Genomic DNA, 19,871 nt, shown 5'->3' with positions numbered 1-19,871 from the left:
GGAACATATAAACAGGAGGGGGAATGACTGTTTACATGGGTTGACAGTGATAGGAGAAGGGGGAATGGTTTTGAACTAAGACAGGGGAGATTTAGGTTCGATATTAGGAAGAAGTTTTCCACTCAAGAGGGTGGTGATGCACTGGAACAAGTTGTCCAGACAGGTAGTGGATGCCCCGCCCCTGGAGGCATTCAAGGCAAGGCTGGATGAGGTTCTGAGCAGCCCAGCCTAGTGGCTGGCGACCCTGCCCCCCAACACACCCCACTCACACATCACTACTTTGTCCTCAGCAGCACTAAGAAGAGAAAACACACACAATGTATCTTGTCTCTGTCAGGTTTTTAGGGCAGAACTGGACTGTTCTAAAAAAAGATCCCCCCCAAAGGATTTTCACCTCTCTTTAGTGATTGCAAATAAATCCTCCTCATCATCTTCCTCAAATAGGCTCGTCTTCTTCGCAGCTTTAGCCTGACTGGTGGTGCTAGATGATTTTGCAGGGTCCTCTTTTCGATTATCTTCTGAAGGAAGTTTTAGTGGCTTGGAGACATTCCAATGTTCCTTAAAAATAAAGAACTCTTAAGTTTCTTTTGCCTTACCAAAGCCACTTTCGCATCCTCTCTCTAAGCAGAAACAGTTCAGCATCTTGGCAGTCTTTGCATCTCTCTGTTTGGGTTTTTTTTCCTGCATTATTGTGTTAGCCAACATAATCTGACATTGATCAGGCTTCACAGAGCACCTTATCACCTTTCAGCATACATTTGCCAACAGAATAATGTACATACACTTTCCTATTACAGCTGCTCTCAAGAACTAAGGTCAGCGTAAACTTTCCAGACAAGCTTTTAGTTACTTAGTGTCTCTGAGTTTCAAATTAACAAGCAGGACACCACATCAGCTATCTCTAATAGAATGCTGGTCCCCAGGAATTTTCATCCTTGCGTTTTTTTTTCCCATCTCTGAATTTAAAATAAATAAATAAATAAATAAATCAAAACAAACAAGAAACCCAAGCAAAAAAAAAAACTCCAAACAACATATCTATCCAGAACTTTAAACTTTCCTTACAAAAAATAAAGAGGAAACAAATGTATTTTTTTCATTCAGTATTTTTAAGCCAGGTTTGTTGGCAGCAGTGTCTTCCATTTGTTATCAGTCTTCCTAAATGCTACACTGAAAATATTGATTCTTTTCCACATAATTTCTGTTGCCCAGATCCTGAGTTAATCTGAGCCAAGAGCAAGCTTCCTCATCAGCAAACAGGTCACAGGAATGAGGTAGGCATAGCAAGTGGACACAGTAGTTTGTAGTTCCTGTCTGAACAGTTTTATGTTTTGTCCAGTAATAAAACCCTGTAACCCATTTCAATCAAGTCTTGCTCTTCAGTACCTCCTCATCACTGCTGAACAATAAGCTGTTGGCTTTCTTGTGTGGCTCTGACAATTTTGCTTTCTCTTCCAGGGGCTTTTTCTGTTGCTTCTTGGCAGGTACCACACCAAAGAGATCCTAAAAACAAACAAACAAATCCCCAAACAATAAAATGAAAATCCAAATCCACCATGGAAAGCTTACTGAGAAGTCATCAGCATGCAAGGCACCATTGCCCCATCTCTCTGTTAAGTAAGACAAAGAAGCATTTTTTTGTGAACCCTTTTTAAAGATATTCTCAAGTGTAATACAACACCATGGTACAGGGAATTCCATGCACACAGACTTTGATAGAACAGAAACTTGTGAACATACAGCCTGATTTTGGCCTCCAGATTCTCCAAAATCCACCATACAGCATTTCTGCAGCACAATAGCTAAAATAATGGGGCACAGTTTGTACATCTATACACTTGAACTCCATAACACAATCTACCCAGAATGTGCTAAAATCCAGAGATTTTTACCACATTACAAAATGTTTTACAGTCCTACCAGTTACTTCTGTGTACAGCCCCTATTCAGAAATGGGGGGAGCTCAAGCAGCCCCTTCCTGAACAAAAGATCATTATCTTGAGTTTGCAGAAATCCTTGCTCTTCCAGCTCTGAACACGCTGTCTGTCTCACATTAGGACTATAGGGTAACTTAACTCACCGTGAAGGCTACAGACCCAAAGTTGAAAACTCAATGGAGGGTGTGCAGGAGGGAGAAGAGGGCACAACAGATAAGAAAAGCAGGCGCTGATCTACATTTGTAAAGTTTCTTGCACAAACTGTGCTCTGATCTCAACTTTTGCACTAGCAGTCATCCTTTTTTTTCCTTGCTTTTCCTCAGCATTTAGATTCAAAGATGATATGCACAGGCTAAAATACTAAAAAGATATCAAGAGCTCACAAGACTACTTCGTCTGCATGCTCAGAACTGTTATAGAGTGTAAGAAGATTAATTTGGTGCTCAAAATTTAGTGCTCCATTTACGAGTTCAGATTTTTAATCATCTGAGTATTTCCTGCAGCAGACTGTGCAGAAGGATTCCCATGAACAGGTAGGATCAGGGAGTGGTACTTACCTCTTCATCATCATCAAACAAGGAGAGTGGAGCTTTTGTTGTGGACTTGCTGGTGGGAAGAGATGTAGTTTTTGATGTCACAGTTTTACTTGATGAAAACAAATCCTGCACAAACCAAAGAAATATCACTATGCAAAGCATTGCTATACACTCAAAGAACTCTAAATGGGAGATCCATGTTTTTCCTTTAAAAAAAATGTTTAGTGTGTCTGTGAACTCAGGATAGACTGTCTTTCAGATACAATGAATACCTAAAACCTCATGGCAATTTCCCTCAGCTTTGGAGATTAATTACTACCGAGAATCAAGGACACAAGTCTAAACACATTCAGTCCTTTGTGATTCTTGTTCTTAATTTGCTGCTCTTTCCCTCCCTTTAGACTTTTAAAGTATGCCTGTGTGTACCACACAAGTTCAGGTCTCTAGCACTGGGAAAGAAGTTAAAGATTTCACTCTTGGAGCAAGAAGTTTTCAAAAAGGCCAGAAGCAGATACATGGGCATCAGAGTTCCCAACTGTACAGATAAACAAGGAAGCCCCAGATATCAGTGGAATAAAGTCAGAGTGACTCAGATTCCAAGGACTTTTGCAGTAATTTATTTCAGAGATACTCACTTCAGAATCCTCCTCGTCTGAGAAGAGGCCCCTCTGTTTCCTTTGAGGTGTTTCAGATGAAGGCTTGAAATCATCACCTGGAGATGGCTGACTCTTAAGGACAAGGAAAACCACTGCATCAGCACCTATTTAGAGTCAGTAAGGACAGGGACACTGGCCTTTTTAAGGGGCATGCTGCTGACAGAAGTCAAAAGGGCAGGAAACATGCTTGCCATCCACAAGCTCAAGTCTCGCTTGCTGTGTGAGCAACTCTTATGCAGCCAGAGTTGTGCAAAGGTCTCCTCTCCCACCACCTTCCTTCTCAGCAGAAAATGCGTGCGGCAACTCATACCAGGCCTCACCTCATTTTGAGTCAAACAAAAATGATTTAAGCCATATTTAAAAAAAAAAAAAAGACAGAAAAAAGGACAGTTCGTGCCAGCCATCATTTCCTTTACTAGCACTACGTGGTCCAGGCCTGCCACCAGCTATATTACCATTAATGTCTGAACGATTCCAGACCCAAACACTACCTTCAGGAAGCCTGGAGTATAAAATAGCCTTCACTTCCTGACAGAGCAAGAGTGGTGCTACTGAATCAGTTCTCATCCTTTCCTCCAGGAAAGGAAAGTACTATGACATCTGAACAGTGCTACTGGACGTTCTCCCATTACCTCTCCTGCTTTTGCATTGCATCAGAAACAGGAGCTGGCTTTGGGCTTTGTGCTCAAGTGCTTTTTAAAAGGCAATATGGATAGAGTCCTTCAACAATTTGCATTATACATCCCCAGCACTGTACACTTCTCAGTGTGGAGGGTAGAAGACTCACTGTAGCTCATTATGTTCATATACTGCTTAGACAGTGAGCATGTATACAACGAACACATACAGTCTCTGTTACAGAAACAAAGAGCATTGCCACTTTCCCCAAGACACTGCTCTGAAAAATAAAATTGACTGTGCATTAAGATCTCATAGATTTATGCATGTGTCCTCACGATGGCATTTATAGCTTTCGGTAACTTAAGAGTTTCCAGCTGAAGAGCTGTTTTCTGAATGCTCCAAGTTTTGCATATGCTTAGGTAGAAATGTGACACCCACAATCCTATCCTAAAATATATACAAGTAATGGGTTGCCAGTAAAGTTCCTGTCAGCAGTCTATGTAAGTGCAAACAGTCTGTGCAGTCTGTGCCGCACAGAACCATGACACCAAAGGTTCATAAGTCAGGCTGACTTCTTTCCAGCCACGAATTTCCTACATGTTTTTGTTGTTGCTGTTGTTTTGTTTGTTTAAACTAGCAAAGACTTCTCATTTTGCTTCCAATTCAGTCCCACTTTAAGAAGATTCTCTAATCATTGCCCACAAGCGAAAAGCCATGAATAAACCTAAAGTCAGAGAAGCAAAAGACATTTAAGGACTCCTGAAGCATTTAAGGACTTCTGGTCACATAAGACCCTATGAGTCCAGTTCTGCCACAAAAATATGGCACTTCCACACTGTTTTATATGGAAAGATGACCTCAGACACAGTAATATCTTTTCCCTAAAACCTTGGCCATACAACCTATTTATATTCCATTACCTTTTCACTCTCTACTTCTTTAGTTGTGCTAGCAGCAACAGGAGGAATGGCAGGTTTCTCTTTGAATAAGTCACCTTCATCATCATCATCAAAAAGGTCGGCTGCAGATTTGACTGCATTAAGAGACAAAACAAAAATGAAATGAGTAGAACAGAACAGCACAGACACTACTGAACAAGAGGCAGCAGACAAAGATACTGTGCTTTTTTTTTTTTAAAAAAAAAAAAAAGAGACCAGTACCAGAGATCTTTAAAGAGAAAAAAATGAGGCAAGCTCTTGAAGTGAAACAAGTGAACCTGAGAGCACTGGTGACAGACAATGCAGCCAATAAGCATCGAGTTGGAATCTCATTGAATGGTTGCTTCTAAATCCCTCAACACAGCATTTTACATTAGCTAGGCACATCTAAAGGCCTAGTGCCTGTCAGTAGGTGCCGGTGAGCAGAGATACTCAAGGCTGCATGAATTAAGACTGTCTTATTTTCCTCCTTTAAGTCCGGATACTGCCTTTGAAGCAGAATTAACATCTTAAGAGAGAGAGGCCAGTGGAGAACATGTACAAATAAACCAGTCCCACATCATTCTGAGGAAAAGAGTTGCTAATAGAAAAAAAAGTTAAAACACAGATCAAGTTAAACAAACAAAAACCCAGGCAAAAATAACAGTGATGGACTCATTGGTTCCTACAATTTGAACTTCAGTCATCTTTTACATTTAACCCGCCACTGCGCACATGAAGAGTTACCTGGACCTTGAGGCTTTTTAGTTGTTCCCACAAAGAAGTCATCATCATCATCATCAAAAAGAACAACTTTCCCAGGCTGCTTAGGAGCTTTCTCTGTGCTCTGTGCTGCAGGTTTCTTGTCTTTTTCCACAATTACTGAGGAACTGAAGACATCACTCCCTCCTGCAGGTCAGATGGGGGAAAGGGATCCACACAGTTACCCTAGCCAGAGTTACTGAAAAGCTACTGAATAAAGTTCCTCCTGTGAAAGCAGAACCAGACACACAGTTTCCATCACAGCAATACTTAAAGCATTCCTGCAACAATGTCTCATCAACAGCACAAGCTTCTGCTAACCAAAGAAAATGTGATCAAAACTGAAAGATGAAAATGCATTTCCCTCTCAGAGTATGAGTCGAAGGCGTGACTGTGCGCACTGCAGACATAAACAGTATATTAGTACTTAAAGTAGCACATATCCTTAGGAGTAAACTAGCGTAACTCTCAAAGCTGACAGCTGCTGCTATTTATCTCCCATCACTGGCACCTACCTCCAGAACTCCAGCAGAACCTTGATTAAATATAAAGCATGCTGCAAGTTAGGCTTAGCATGGTAGAAGCGCCTGTGTTTGTCATTAAGCACGTGATCAAGCAGTGCAGTGTTGCTGAGCTTTCACAGCTTTCTTCTTTAGAAGCTCCTCAGTGCGGTTTAAAGAAAAGAACATTTTGTGCATGAAGCCATTTGCTATTGAATGAATCATACCTGGGAACAGAGATACTGCACCTGCAGGAACTTTCTTTAAGGACTTTGTAGAGGTTGCTGAAATCACAGGAAGTACAATACAATTGGATGCACTCTCTTTACGCTATCAAAGCCTTTAGAACTCTACCATAGAAATAGGAACCCGAGAGGTCTTCTGAGCTCCACATTTTGCTCAACAGCCCAGAAGTCTTTAAGATGTCTTCTCTGAACTTCTGCCTTTTTGCAGATGCATGTAAGAAGTCTAGCTTATTGTGATCCATTAAAACTTGCCTATGAATTTGAAGCTTACAAATACAGTATGCATCTACACATAGCATTATTTACAAGGGTTCACATTCACACATTTGAAACTACTTTGATACAGTGCAACCAAAACAAAAGGGCTCAATCTCTAAACCCATATCTGAAAATTCAGTAAGTACTATGTTTCAATAAAAACTGCTGCAGTACCGAACAAGTGCTCAGACTCCTTAAGAGTCTGTATATATAACAAAAATGAAATTTAGACATTCCAACTGTGAGGAACAATTCCGACCCCAATGAAACCCACCACTGGATCCTGCAAAGTTTTCTTCAGCAACAGGAACCCAGTGTATGCAGCGAGCTCAGCCAATATCAGTAAGGATATCTTGTCAGCTCCAGGAAAACAGGTGTGTGTAAGCAATCACAGTGCATGTACAAAATTCAATAGAGAGCAGATATGTTTTCTTTAAGATTGAAGAAAATAAGAGATTTTAAAACAATTGCTACTCCAGAATTCCTAGCTGGAAAAATTAAGTTCCAGCTGCTGGCTGTGATAAATTACAGCATAGATAGAAGTAGAGAGACAAAAGCAGGTGCTTACCTGCGCTGATAGGAAGTTGTTCCTCTTGCTCTTTTGAATCTTCTTTCGGTGCTTCAGCAAAAAGATCACTCTGGTAGTAGACAAAAATGCAAAGGAGTAGGGGGGTAAAGTAATTCTTTTGTTGGAAAAGACAGTTACCAAATATGCCACGCAGAATATCCAATTCTAAGCCAAGACAGAGGAGGTAATCACCACTTCCTTTTCAAATGTGTGTTGGCACATACAGACTTAAACCTAGCTACTCAAGAGTTCACATGAGTGCAGATGTTCAAGAGAGTAAGTTTTCTGTCTTCTAGAATTGAATTTACACTGTATTTCACTGTGATTATCGGTCTGTTTACTGCAGAGAAGGAATGACCTTTTTTTTTTTTTTGCACACTTCCTTACACTAGTTAAACTACAGCTGTTCAGGCCCTTGGTATTTCCCTCCAAGCTTTCCTATTGAAACTTAAACAGAAAGGTTCGAAGACAGAATTCAGGTCTGGACAGTCATAAAAACCCTCCTGAATTTCACACGCTTAAGATGAATAATTTATTTTGTTGCCAGGGAGACTCCAATACACTATTATGGTGCAGCGATACATTATAGCTCAAGAGCATTACAAGACACTCCAATGAGAGTCCTTAAGGAACAGCACAGATGAACAGGTCCCTCCCTTTTTCTCCCCATCCCAAGGCAGCAAACTCTTACAGCTCACAGAGCAGCAACTAAACTGAATCAAAACCATTTTTAGTACATCCAAGCCCAGAAGAAACTACTCCCTACATTCAGACTGCAGTTGCCCTACGCTGATCACACAGCTGAACTCCACACTGAGAATCACAGCCTAGATTTCCAGGAATCCACTGAATCTTGTTAGTAAAGACCACTTATGAAAGATAGAGGCTTTCAAAGTTACGAATTGCATCCCTGTATATTCAAAACTTTGTGTAAAGCTCTGTGGAAAGAGGGCAAAAATTGTCAGGAAAGGGTAAAAGGGGGTCAGGTATGTCACTGAGTTATGGCACATCTGTCAATTACTGTCTGCCTGTTGACCTACTGTGGCTGCCATCTGGTACAGTGAGGCCTCTTCCATTGTATAAGGTAAGTGAAAATAAGTTACCCCTCCTAGATGATCATTTTTCAGGTAACAGAAAAGTAAGAATAAGTGTATGCAGGTGGGCAACGCTCACAGACACATCTGCTTGGCTGTTTGGTATCTAGCAGGATGAAGAAAGTAATCTTGACAATAAGTAAGCAAGAGTGCTTAAATGATAGCTTCATCTGAATTTGCACTGATGTAAAGCTGGCCTGCAGTATCCGACTTTAACTTTTTATTTTTTAAATCTGTTAGTTGCCACTGGAAAAGAACACTTGTTAGCTTTTTTTTTCTTCAATAAAAGCCACATCAGAGTGGAAAGCATCACACGTAACTGTCCTCTTCCTTTCACACAATGCCCTTGTCTGCTGCTTGTTGGATGCATTCCAGCAGATTGGCATGATAAGTGCAAGGCCAGCTGTACATGAGGTCTCCTTCCAAATTCCAGTTCAACAGCCAACTTGCCACCAAAGAACATGTAACTGAAGGAGCAGCAGTTACAACTAGGAACACTACACCCTGCAAAGGCAATGGCTTAGCTACTGTTCTGGACTAAGCTGGACTTTTCCCACAGTCAACTACGTGATAAAAATCAGAGGTAATCATCTTTTTTACACAACTTTTCTGTCAGACCCTTAAACCTTATTAATTTTTAATAGAAATCATCTGTTTTAAAACAAACAAGCAGTATAGTATTTAGTTTATCTTCACAGATAAAAGTGAGGCATTGAGTACACAGCTGGAATCAAAACCTCTCTAATGCAGTGCCAGAACCACACTTGCATTTCTACCAGCACTACTGCAAAAAAGAAGGCTTTGTGCCAAAGGAAACACAAGTACCTCACTTATACAGCTCTCTTTGTCCAATAGAAAGATACACTGTTCCATTATGTTTGAATGTTAACAAGAAACAAAAAGTTGCTTCTTCTCACCGCCTTCCAGAGTTGTTGGGAATTTGTGGGATTATTTTTGTTTGTTTGTTTTGCTCTAAAGGAAACACACATCTCCATTTGTACTCTCTCTGGCATTCTCACCTCATCATCATCAAAGAGACCTGTACCACCACTGAAGAGACCACCCTTAGAACCAAAAGGTGTGAAATCTTCATCAGTCAGCTTAGGAGGCTTGAAGATGTCATCATCATCATCTAGAAAGCACGAGAGACAAGAGTAGTGACTGAGATTCAGGAAAAGGAACAAAGGGACAGTCAAAACAAAAGTTTGATTCCATCCCCTCTCTCTTATACACATGATATGTACAAAGAAGCTGCTGTAATCTATCAGGTTGTATGCGGATGCTCCACAGTGTTACATTTAAGGAGAAACTCCCACTGGACCTGTTTCTGGCCCTCTTTAGCACACAAGGAACCACCTAGACTTGTATACATACTCACCCTGAAGGATGCTCACTGATATCCCTCACACTTTCTAGAGCAAACACCATGTTTTCTTAAGCAGTATCTTACAATTCAACCAATGATTGAAAAACAAGATAGAAGGAAATCCTACCATCTGATGGAACTTTAACTTCCTTCTTCTCTTTTGGAGTTTTCCTTGCTTTGATCTCTGGTGACAGTGCTTTAAGAAGAAAAGTTCAAAATGTAAATGAAGTAGTTAATCTTTACTTGTTACCTGTGCTTGACCTACGGTAAAAAAGAGTCTCAAAAATAATTTAAACAACCTGAACTATGTGTTTTAAATATATCAGTTAAGCAATTTTGTGAAGTACAAGCTCTAAAATTGGCACTTAACGGTATCATTCTGTCAGACAGTATGGGTTCAATATAGTTGTTCATACTGACTAATGTCACCTGAAACATTATAGAGAAACACAGCATTACAGATAGTACAGATCCCACACTGGGCATGCAGAACCTCAGTTGTCTCCAGCCATACATTATGCCTTGATTCAGTTACTTAAGACAAAGTTTTACTCCCTCTCTTTCTCATCTCTCAGCAAGGTTATTTCAATTAACAGAAGATTGGCCTGTAACTGAATAAGTTAAGCTGGTAGGTTTTATATTCCAATATCCAAAATCCTACCTTGATTGTTTGAACCAAGCAAGAACAAATAAACGTTCTAACACTGAGAGCACAAAAGACAAATACAAGGCAAAAGCAAGCTCATGAGCACTCTAAAACTTAATTTCAGTTCATTTATACTCAACTGCTGCTTTGCTATAAGAATAACTACATGAGAGTGGCTCCTCCATTTGAGATTGCTGTAAATGCAGAAACTATTTATTCTAACGTATCAGTGGAAACAGCAGGATGGAGAAGTTCCTCAAAACACAACATATTTAAGCCTAATAGAGTGGGGAAAAACAAACAAAACCATATCCCATGAGAGCAATCCATTACTTGGGGGGTTTTCCACTGTAGAATTCTAAAAAAAGACTACAACGACCAGTGCTTCCGCATACTTGCCTTAAACGGGGAAGGATATGGTCAAACATGCAGTTGTTTTACAAGCCAATGGAGAATCAGAGTTAAGAGAAAACCTTTGCAATAACACATGCATCTGAGAAGTAATTTGTCTCACTTGAAAGCACTGAGTTTTCTCAACAGAATTCAATTCATACCTATAAGTTATGACCAAAGAGTTTCCCAGAGCACAAAACAGTTACAATAGCATCTTCAATTCCTCCTATTAGGCCTTCAACTAATACATGCTCAAACAACAGATCCATGTAATTTCAAATACCGTTATACAAATTCTCCCCAACACTCTCAGGAGTTCTCCACCATCTCACATTCATCCATCAAAATCTACGAGTTAACTTACACGAACACTCCTCCTCCTGTTTGACTGGTATTTCTCCTTTTATTCGAGCTGCAAGCTCATCTGCAAATGATGTTGGCCTTTTCTTTTTCTGAGGGGTACGGACAAAAAACCGTATATTTACTCCACTCAATCCCGTTACCAGTTTGATGCAGGTGCAACTGTGCAATTATAAATGCAGTATGCCACAGCCTTATTTATACAAGTTCCTATTTAGTCTTCGACTGAAGCACTCGTAAGGATTTTAAGAAAGCAATTAAGAGATTATGTGTGCATCAAAGAAAAGCCATTTGTAGTCCTTTATGATTATAAAGCTTTTAATGTCATCTGAATTAGAGAATATAACAAGCAAGAAGCATTTACCATACTCAAACACAACAATTTCTTAATGGCATTTAAAGACAGTTTTGATGTTAGTTTAAGGTGCAGGAGTCCCTAGTTTCAAGGGACAAAGCATGAACAATCACGTTGAAAAAAGATTCTCACAGGTCCTCTCTACAAGATCCCAGATCTCAGGTAACCAAAAGCTACCATTATAATCACACGCAACAACAGATTTTTCACGAAACAAGCCAAAACCTATCCCCACGGAGAGGCAGCAATTACTTACAGGTCTTGTGGTTTCCTCAAAGTCTCCATCCTCATCTTCTTTTTCAGAGTCAAAGAGATCACAACCATCATAATCATCTTCATCACTCATCTGTGCTGTCTTCTAAGAAAAAAAATAATACCCTGTTGTGCTCTCCTCAAGCTGGTATACAAAAGCACAAGTACAAATCTCCATCTGCTTAGATGAAACATTCAGAGCAAAGTTACTGAAAGGATGGAAACACTCAGCCAGTTTGGGGGTACTGAACAACTTTTGAGAGGTAAGGAGAGAGTGCCTGTAGCTGCAAGCAACTAGCTGCGTTCTCTAGTACACTCCTCTGTTGCATCACCAAACACTAGTGCTCACAAGGAGCATGCTGTTTCTATACACAAACCTGCTTTGTTTGCCCATCTTCCCTTAGTGTACTAAATGCTCTCCAGCAAAGATCTAGTAATTAAGTCTTTACTCTGGAACGCTGACATCAGCTAGTACAAAATTTTACCATTTTAAGATATTTCAAGAGCAGAAAGCAGAATGACAGAAACAGGAGCCCATATCTTGGCTTCACTCATGTCAACCAAAACAAGGCAATAAAAAACAAAGTGAATTTTGAGCTGTGGGCTGACAAAGAGAAGGGCTTAGAAGTGAACTATGTCATAAACAACCTTAAGATACTTGTTTGTTTTGAAAATACATCAAGCATACGATGTTAACCTACGCAGATCAAGACAGCTTAACATAGCTAACATCTGATTGCTTTTATAACATTGTTTTATCAGCATGTAGGTTAAAAAAAAGGGTTGCTTTTTGAAACACTGTTCTTTTCGTCCTGAGCCTTTTCAAAGTGAGGGTCCCCAGCATAAGCCTCTTTTCCACTGATGCCTTTAAACATGGGTAGTATTCCTTCCCGTCAGCAAGGTAGCTACCTATTCCCAACAGCTGAGGTTAGGTTTGAATTCTTCAACCTAAGCATTTATTTTCCTCTTTCATTTGTTATCCAAATAGCCAAACTATTCAAATGTTTCACACTGTTCTCTCATCTTCGATTTCACATCATACTCAGATTGCATTGTTCCTTACTTCCTATATCACAAATTTAGAATTGTAATTAGACACAGTAATCTCTCAGAAACCTAGTTCTCCTGGGGCTGATTCTTTCAACTTCCAGGGCTCCAAAGTTACTTCCGAGAAAAACACACACCACACAATGCCATTGAACATATGCTTTGCATCTAATGATGGCTGGCAAGCATGCTTTAAAGCCCAGCACAGGTTCATTTGCACAATACAGTGCCATCTGGCCAGGACAACCTACCCACACAAAGTTATACAAATCAGGCTTAACCAAGGCTTTTAATTGCTAATTGTCTAGAGCTCTGATCTCCTCTCTCTTGCATTCTCACTGTGTCTCAAGCAGAAACTCTTTCAGGTTGTACCCGAGCATATGATCTTACCATCTTTTGGTCATCTTCACTCGGGTTTCCGAATTCATCATCGGATTCCTGGAACACAAGAGACACAAAGACAAGTATCACATGTTGCTTTGTCCAGTGGTTAAAGGAGTGGGCTCAGAAGCTCTGGACTTGCTTAAGTTAGGATACTTCACATCGCCTCACCCCATCCAGACCACATAATTGTTTGACCACTACTGAATATCTTTCTGAAAAGGAGCTCACTAAAGTTTCATTAACTTAGCCAAGTAAACGAGCTCCATCCAACAGTGCATTTGAGTAACTCAAAAGGGATTTAACTTTAATAGAGAAAAGATACCAAGGGTAAACACCTGATGATAAAGGGAGTGCTTCTACAGCACAGCTACAAACCACAGATATTCCAGCCAAGGCAGACAGAACACATCAGAAACTGACAGTCTCATGCACTGGATTCATGAGGCAAAGCCTGGAGGAGAATCACTGAAACCTGCTTAAACTTATTCCTGTTAGTTCACAACCCATTCTTAGCCACAGTAACTTACAACAAATTTGTTCTCCATAAATTCAATTCTCGAATTCTTGCACAAGAATCAAGTTGTCTTGCTTCACAAAGTGAAATTAGACTGGATACTATGTTTCAGTTTGAAATATTCTACTATAGCATTACTTACAGCCAGTGACACACTGCAGCTCTTCTGGGAGGCTGCAGAGAAAATTACCGCATAAAAACAATAACAGAAAAGTACATTTACCACAACAGACATAGGGAGGAGACACTGCAATATTGTCTCGAGACTCCAAGTGAAGAAGTGAGGCAGTTAATGGCCTCGCATGTAAATAAGGACTCATGAACACTTATGCAAAGCAGCCAGTATTTCATTGCTTACCTCTTCCTCCTTCTCTTCACTGTCAAGTACACTTCCACGATCACTATCAACTGATCCTTCTATTTTAAATGAAAACAGAGAAGTTAAAATCAGACATAACATCTGTACACAGAGCTTGCTGGTCACCAGACATAACTATTGCAACACTAAAAGCTTTGTGATGAGAACTAAATATCAAGTGGATAAGAGTGGCCTGAAAGGGCTTTGTAGGCTGCTGAAATTCTAGCATTCTGTTTCAAATACACAGGGCAAGAGTTACTGACAACTCACTCACATATTGGAACGGTGGTTGCTATGGCATGGCTCAAGTTTTTCTGTAGCTATTTTCAGTATGTATCTAAACAGGTAAAATCAACTACGCAGAATAACACAAACTATTCAGTTAAAACAAAAGACCAAAGTTTCAGATTAGGAACTAGTTATTCCCACAGAAATAAAAAGTTATACCAGCACATACCCTCACTAGTCAGATCCCCAAGGCCAACATCATCTTGTTCCATGAACTGCTGGGAGCCAATCAGGTACGGTAAAGGCCTGTCAATATAGAGGTCCTAGAAAGAGACAACATCAAGTCCTTCTGACAGCTAGAAACAGCTCTATGCTGCTGATGCAGACCGAAGTCTTATGTTAAAACAAGGGTCGTAAGAAAGATACAAGCATATTTCAAGAGAGTCTCACCAGAAACATTGTTCAGGTGGTGTGAGCCAGCTGAGACGTATTCCTTCTTAACACCGTCAAAGAACATGAACTATCTCTATTTACATGATCCCAATACGTTTTCTAGATTGTATTTAACAAAAAAATATCCTTGCAAATTCTACCTCTAGGATTGTTAATTACTGGGACAGTAAAAACTGACTATGAAAATATTGTTTATACCTAAAAAGTATGACATTTAAAGGTCTCATTCCACCCAGAATTCAGGGAGTGAAATTCCCAAGTCCACTCCCATTCAACTAAATCTCTTTAGGGACACCTTTCATCAGCGCTAACCCGACTGCAAGGCAAGCAGGCTATCAAAGAAATAGCTCAGCACAGAGCATTTCAGCTTTAGAGATAGTCACCAAATCCTCTTTTTAGGTAAATAACATCAGTTTTATAACAACACAGTATTACTGCTGACACAAGTGAAGAGCAAGTCCAACAAAGATAAACGCAAATCCAATGCTTCCAGCAAGAACACGTCTCTGTACCTTTGGCTCAAGTATCAGTTCTACCCTCTCATTACTTTCATCCTCTTCTGAGTCAGAGTTGCCTGCTTTGATGTCTAGCTGTTCAAACGCACTGTCCAGAACTTGCAAACCATAATTCACTGCTTCTTGGATTTTGGGGATCAGATCAGCTTCTTTCTGTTCCCGTGTCTTTTCCTTCAACAGGAAAAATATTATCATTGCATTTTACTCAAGACTCAAACTCACTGCAACACGCATGCAAAAATCTAATTTCAAATTAGTATAGTGAAAGTTTTTCACTATATGCAAGAAAAGACCTCGACAAGCTTTGAGGGTTTGTTTTTTTTTTTGTTTTTTTTTGCTTGACTTCACTTTTTTCAACCCTGTAAACAGAGATGTTCTAAATACCCACACTAACACAATGCTCTACTTTCCTTTTTGTGCTCCCAGCCCATCACGGGAACCTTTAAGTGATAATACACCTAGACGATAAGATATATATAGAAACCTCTGAGTTTTCATCCCTGGTAGTTGCAATCAGATTCTACTTCCATAATTCACTATGTTTAAATACAGAATCTTCAATTATCTTCCTAAAAAAATATACAGAGATGTTGGAAAATAAACACAAGTCTTGTCTAACAGATTCCAATACTGAAACTGGGGAGGCCCTAAAAGATTATCATATGCTGTAGGAGCCTTCAAAGTTACTGTCAATGTTATGTTTGGCATATGCTACAAAGAGTAAAGATATCAAGAAGAAAGTTAACAATTTGATTTGTAAGCATCCGTGGAAGATGAAGTTATCTACCTGCTCTGCTTTGTCCCCAACATCTGTTTTGGGTATAGGCTCTTCCACTTCTTCATCATATACTCGCTAAAAAAATCAAGCAAAATTAATTGAATTAAGAGCAACAAACTGCCGCAGGAGCTAAATCACGGGCATCACCTATAAAATAAAATTACAAATTTATTCATGAGATATTAAAAAAAAGAAACCATAGATGATGCCAGGCATCTTCATAGCATCCTTCATGCACTGCAGTTATTATGAAGATCCTGCCACGAAGCCTCTCAATCCAACTAAGATGATTCAAGACTGCACATGACACTGCAACAGCGGAAGACAAGCTGAGCATTTAACCCCATTTACAGATTAAGTTAATGTTAAAACAGACAAGCAAAATAATCACAATACACAACACTGTTTTAACTCCCTATTACTAAGCTATTTTAGAAGTTTTCAGAAGTAAGCCTAAGTTTACTTATGGACAGTTGGGTTTTGCTTTCTAGAAGCTTTTCTCCTTCTTTCCTGTTTGCCCTTCTCCTGCAGTTACAGGGAAAGATCACATCCTTCCCCAGCCCTCAGCTTGTTCTGGTGATTGCTCCATCCAGTGCTTTGAGCACTCACTTGCAGGATCAGCTACTAGGAGACACAGCGGAATAAAGAGCACCCCTTGAACCTGCAAACCCGAATCCACATCTCTCAAACACAGGTGGCTGTTATCCCCTCAGAAGAGACAGATCTCTCTTGCTAAATTGAGAACTAGAAGTGAGGGCCCTTTTCTGTGCACTTAGGTTTGGGCAAAAACAGTCTGAAGCATCCAAGACTTAAAATGTTTGGTACAAAATCATAGAGCCATTTGAGTTGGAAAGGACATTTAAAGGCCACCTGGTCCAACTCCTGCAGTGAACAGGAACACCTACAGCTTGAACACGTTGCTCCAGAGCCCCTTCCAGGTGACCTTCAGTGTCTCCAGGGAGGGGGCATCACCGCCTCCCTGGGCAACCTGTGTCAGTGTCTCACCACCTTCACAGTTAAAAAAAAATATATATATTTTTCTTCTAGCCAATCTAAATCTCTCTCATTTTGTTTGAAACCATTTTCCCTTGTCCTTTCACCACAGACCCTGCTCAAGAATCCGTCCCTTTACTTCTTACAGCCTCCTTTAGATACTGTTCTCAGCAAAACCGTTGAGCTGAACAGCAAAGGTAGGGCAGAAAAGACATTGTAGCGCTGAAAATGAATACTAGTAACCCAGATTTTCATCACCTCATCCTCTGCCAGCATTTGCCCAATAACTGCATTATGGCTTCAGAGGAGACGCACACGGCCTGAGCGCAACACAGATCAAAACAAAGTGCTTGGTAAAAGCTTTGGGAGGGGGTAAGCCTACAGACTGATTTAACAGCCTGGCAGACTGTTACAGCTCTGTATGTCAGTTCCAGACGCGCTCCCGGTGACGTGCCACAGTCACAGCACAGGGACACGCCGACGCTCGGAGCGGAGCGCGGCACCGCTGCGCGCGTACTCACGTTCTCTATGAACTGCGTGTTGGACAGCATGAGGAAGTCGTTGAAGACATTGTGAAGGCGGCAGTCGGTGGCTTTCGTCTCACTGATCAGCCCATCCACCTGCTTCTTGATTTCGTGGGTCCTGGAGATGGTTTGCTGAGAGAACTCTTGCAGGAAGCGCAGGAGCTGCGTGGGACGGGAAGCGGCGCTCAGGGCGGCTCCGCGCACCGCGGGCGCACACGCAGCTGAGACCGCGCTCCGCAGCGTTCGCTCACCCCCGCGTCCGAGGCCAAGGACCAGCTCTGGCTGCCCTTACGGATCTCCTCCAGCGACCAGGGCCTCTCCCACACAGGCGCCGGCTCCGCCGCATCCTGCGCGCCGTTCATCTGCGGGAAAAGAGCGGTGAAACGAGCGAGCGAGCGAGCGAGCGGCCGGCAGCAATGCCCGGCCCGACCCCACCCGTCCCAGCGCTCACCCTGACCGCGGGCCGGGCCGCCCCGCGCCGCGCTCCCGGCAGTCAGCTGAACGCCGTCACGTGACCCGCCGCACAGCGCTGCGCGGCACGGCCCGCCCCGAGGCCGCCGCCCCGCCCAGCCTAGAGCGGCGCGGCTCTGCGTGAGGGACGGCAGGCGGGCGGGCGGGACGGCAGGGGGCGCGGCGGCGCCGCGGGCGGGAGGGAGGGAGGTTTCGGCTTGGGCCGCGTCGTACCCCTGCAAAGCGTCCTCACAGCGCTGTATTTCCTACGTTCTTTTTTACAAGCGACTTAACGAGAAGGCATATAAAAGCAACATCGCGTTCTCCCTGCTGGGAACTAAGTTCTTCATGCAACAGTCAGTCTAGAACAGCGCTCGATTAGTACCACGTGGAGTTGGTTTATTTGTCACGCTGAACTGCATCTCGGAAGGGAGCAGGGCACGGGGTGGTTCCTTTAAGAAAAGGCACCGAGATCTCCAGATCTCCAGATCTCGGTGCCGGCTATTGATTTCGATGACCACATCCAAACGCCTGGAGGAGATGGCTGGATTAGGGTCAAAGAACACCTTCACGAAAATATCACTGCATTTGTTTTAAGTCCATTTTACAATGATTTTATAAGCATTACTGGGCTGGGTCAATCCTTCAGCCTTAGAAGAGTTTAAAGTATTTTTATGCGCTGATAATAAAGCAGAAAATCAAAAAAAGTCCATGTGGAAAAATGTTTGTCCAGGCTGGTTTCACAACTGGGTCTTGAGCAAGCCCTACAGATGGGATTAATCTAAAGTTATTCCCCAAGGCTTGTAGTGTTTTGCTATAGTTCCTTCCTCTGCAGTGTTCAAAAACACAGCAAACTTGCCTTTCCTTAGTTTCCATATTCACAGAAATACAGAATGAAGCCCAACGAGCTCTTGGTTGATAATGCGGGTTTGTCTACCAGCACATGACAGAATGTGAGGTTTATATGCTCTGTGTGTCATGATGCTGCAGGGCCTTACCATCAGGTTGGGGGACCTGTGAGAATTAGTGTCTACTGGGAAAAAAAAAAGATGGCGACATGGAATGCTCCTTAGGGGCAGTTGTTTATTTGAGACACATAAACCATTCTCTGAGCAGACAGAGATACAAAGAGCACAGTAAAAATCTGCTTTCTAGGAGGTGCAACCTAAATATTGTTGTCAGGCACCCAGAAGGCATATCAGTCCTAAAAACCCTTCTAGAGAAGAATTTAGCTGGATTGATTGTGGGGGTTAGAGAGAAGACAGAAACAAGAAAAGTCAGTTGTGGTTCTCCTCAGAACTTCTAAAATAAATATGCAATGCAAAGGTATCAATAATCACGTTTATTATCAGGGACTGACCTGCATTCTGAGAAGCAGAATATGTAAGATTACATAGAGCTGAGCTGCCTGATACCCACACTTATAGGTATGCCTGAGCTCTGTGGCACAGCTTGCTACTTACATTTGGCACTAAGATCTGTGTTTGTGCTGCTCAGGTTCCCTAGGGCTTTGCAGAGCAGGGCAGAGGGCTTCTGAAATCAGTCAAGGTTCTCTTTCTTGCATGGCCACAAGGAGTAGTTACAGCAGACTGATGCTCTGTCACTCTGGCAGTCCCACTGCTCTGCTTTGTGCATTTGCTGCAGTGAGAGGAGCCAGAAATCTTCTGGTGGGCTCTGAAAGGCTGCAGTGAAAGTGCTTAAGGCGGAGTCAGACCATCAGAATGTTACTGGAAGGATCCACTGTTTGTGGATTGCAGAGGTGGGCCAGAATACAGGACATGAAGGGTTTCAAGAAAACACTCAATCTGGCAGCAATAGAAATGAAAGGTTATTGCTCAGGGGTGAAGGCTTGCGTATGTACAGACTTGGCATCAGTAATATGCCTGAAATGACAGCTGGCTCTGGGATTTCCCAACTGAGTTGGAGATACAAGTGTAAGTATGTGTTTGAGGTCTGCCTCCTCAATATACTAATGAAATTAGCTGAGGTTATATTGAGCAGTGGTGGGCTCATCCTGGGTGGCTTTCTCCTGACTGAAGTCCTTAAGCTTCCCTCATGTGGAAACCAAGGCCTGGGATGGAGTAAAAAAGGGTGGGATAAATACAACAAACAGTTGGAGGTATCCAGACCAAAGAGCACAGTAGGAATCATTAATCCACCA

General features: G+C 41.7%; 1 protein-coding gene across 8 annotated transcripts in view; it reads right to left on the bottom strand.

Annotated features, from left to right (window-relative positions):
- Positions 1–17,842, bottom strand: part of LOC110399318 (WASH complex subunit 2A-like) — a 33,130-nt gene extending 15,288 nt beyond the window's left edge. For 6 of the 8 annotated variants that reach the window (XM_021397784.1, XM_021397788.1, XM_021397791.1 and 3 more), the window contains exons 1-20: positions 17,712–17,842; positions 17,512–17,622; positions 17,258–17,422; positions 15,753–15,818; positions 14,963–15,136; positions 14,227–14,320; positions 13,770–13,828; positions 12,904–12,951; positions 11,471–11,572; positions 10,864–10,951; positions 9,588–9,656; positions 9,114–9,226; positions 7,001–7,070; positions 6,157–6,213; positions 5,415–5,576; positions 4,671–4,783; positions 3,109–3,201; positions 2,495–2,599; positions 1,387–1,503; positions 395–558 (exon numbers count right to left, since the gene is read on the bottom strand). In XM_021397784.1, coding sequence (XP_021253459.1) covers positions 395–558; positions 1,387–1,503; positions 2,495–2,599; positions 3,109–3,201; positions 4,671–4,783; positions 5,415–5,576; positions 6,157–6,213; positions 7,001–7,070; positions 9,114–9,226; positions 9,588–9,656; positions 10,864–10,951; positions 11,471–11,572; positions 12,904–12,951; positions 13,770–13,828; positions 14,227–14,320; positions 14,963–15,136; positions 15,753–15,818; positions 17,258–17,422; positions 17,512–17,622 — 1,970 coding nt within the window. In that variant the 5' untranslated portion in view covers positions 17,712–17,842. The remainder of the gene's footprint in view (positions 1–394; positions 559–1,386; positions 1,504–2,494; positions 2,600–3,108; positions 3,202–4,670; positions 4,784–5,414; positions 5,577–6,156; positions 6,214–7,000; positions 7,071–9,113; positions 9,227–9,587; positions 9,657–10,863; positions 10,952–11,470; positions 11,573–12,903; positions 12,952–13,769; positions 13,829–14,226; positions 14,321–14,962; positions 15,137–15,752; positions 15,819–17,257; positions 17,423–17,511; positions 17,623–17,711) is intronic. The other 2 variants (XM_021397786.1, XM_021397790.1) reach the window with 2 other exon arrangements.

This window comes from Numida meleagris, chromosome 5 (genome assembly GCF_002078875.1).
Source record: "Numida meleagris isolate 19003 breed g44 Domestic line chromosome 5, NumMel1.0, whole genome shotgun sequence".
Taxonomy (NCBI): domain Eukaryota; kingdom Metazoa; phylum Chordata; class Aves; order Galliformes; family Numididae; genus Numida; species Numida meleagris.
The sequence above is the reverse complement of the archived record's forward strand: the minus strand, read 5'-3'. Positions and strand labels throughout refer to the sequence as shown.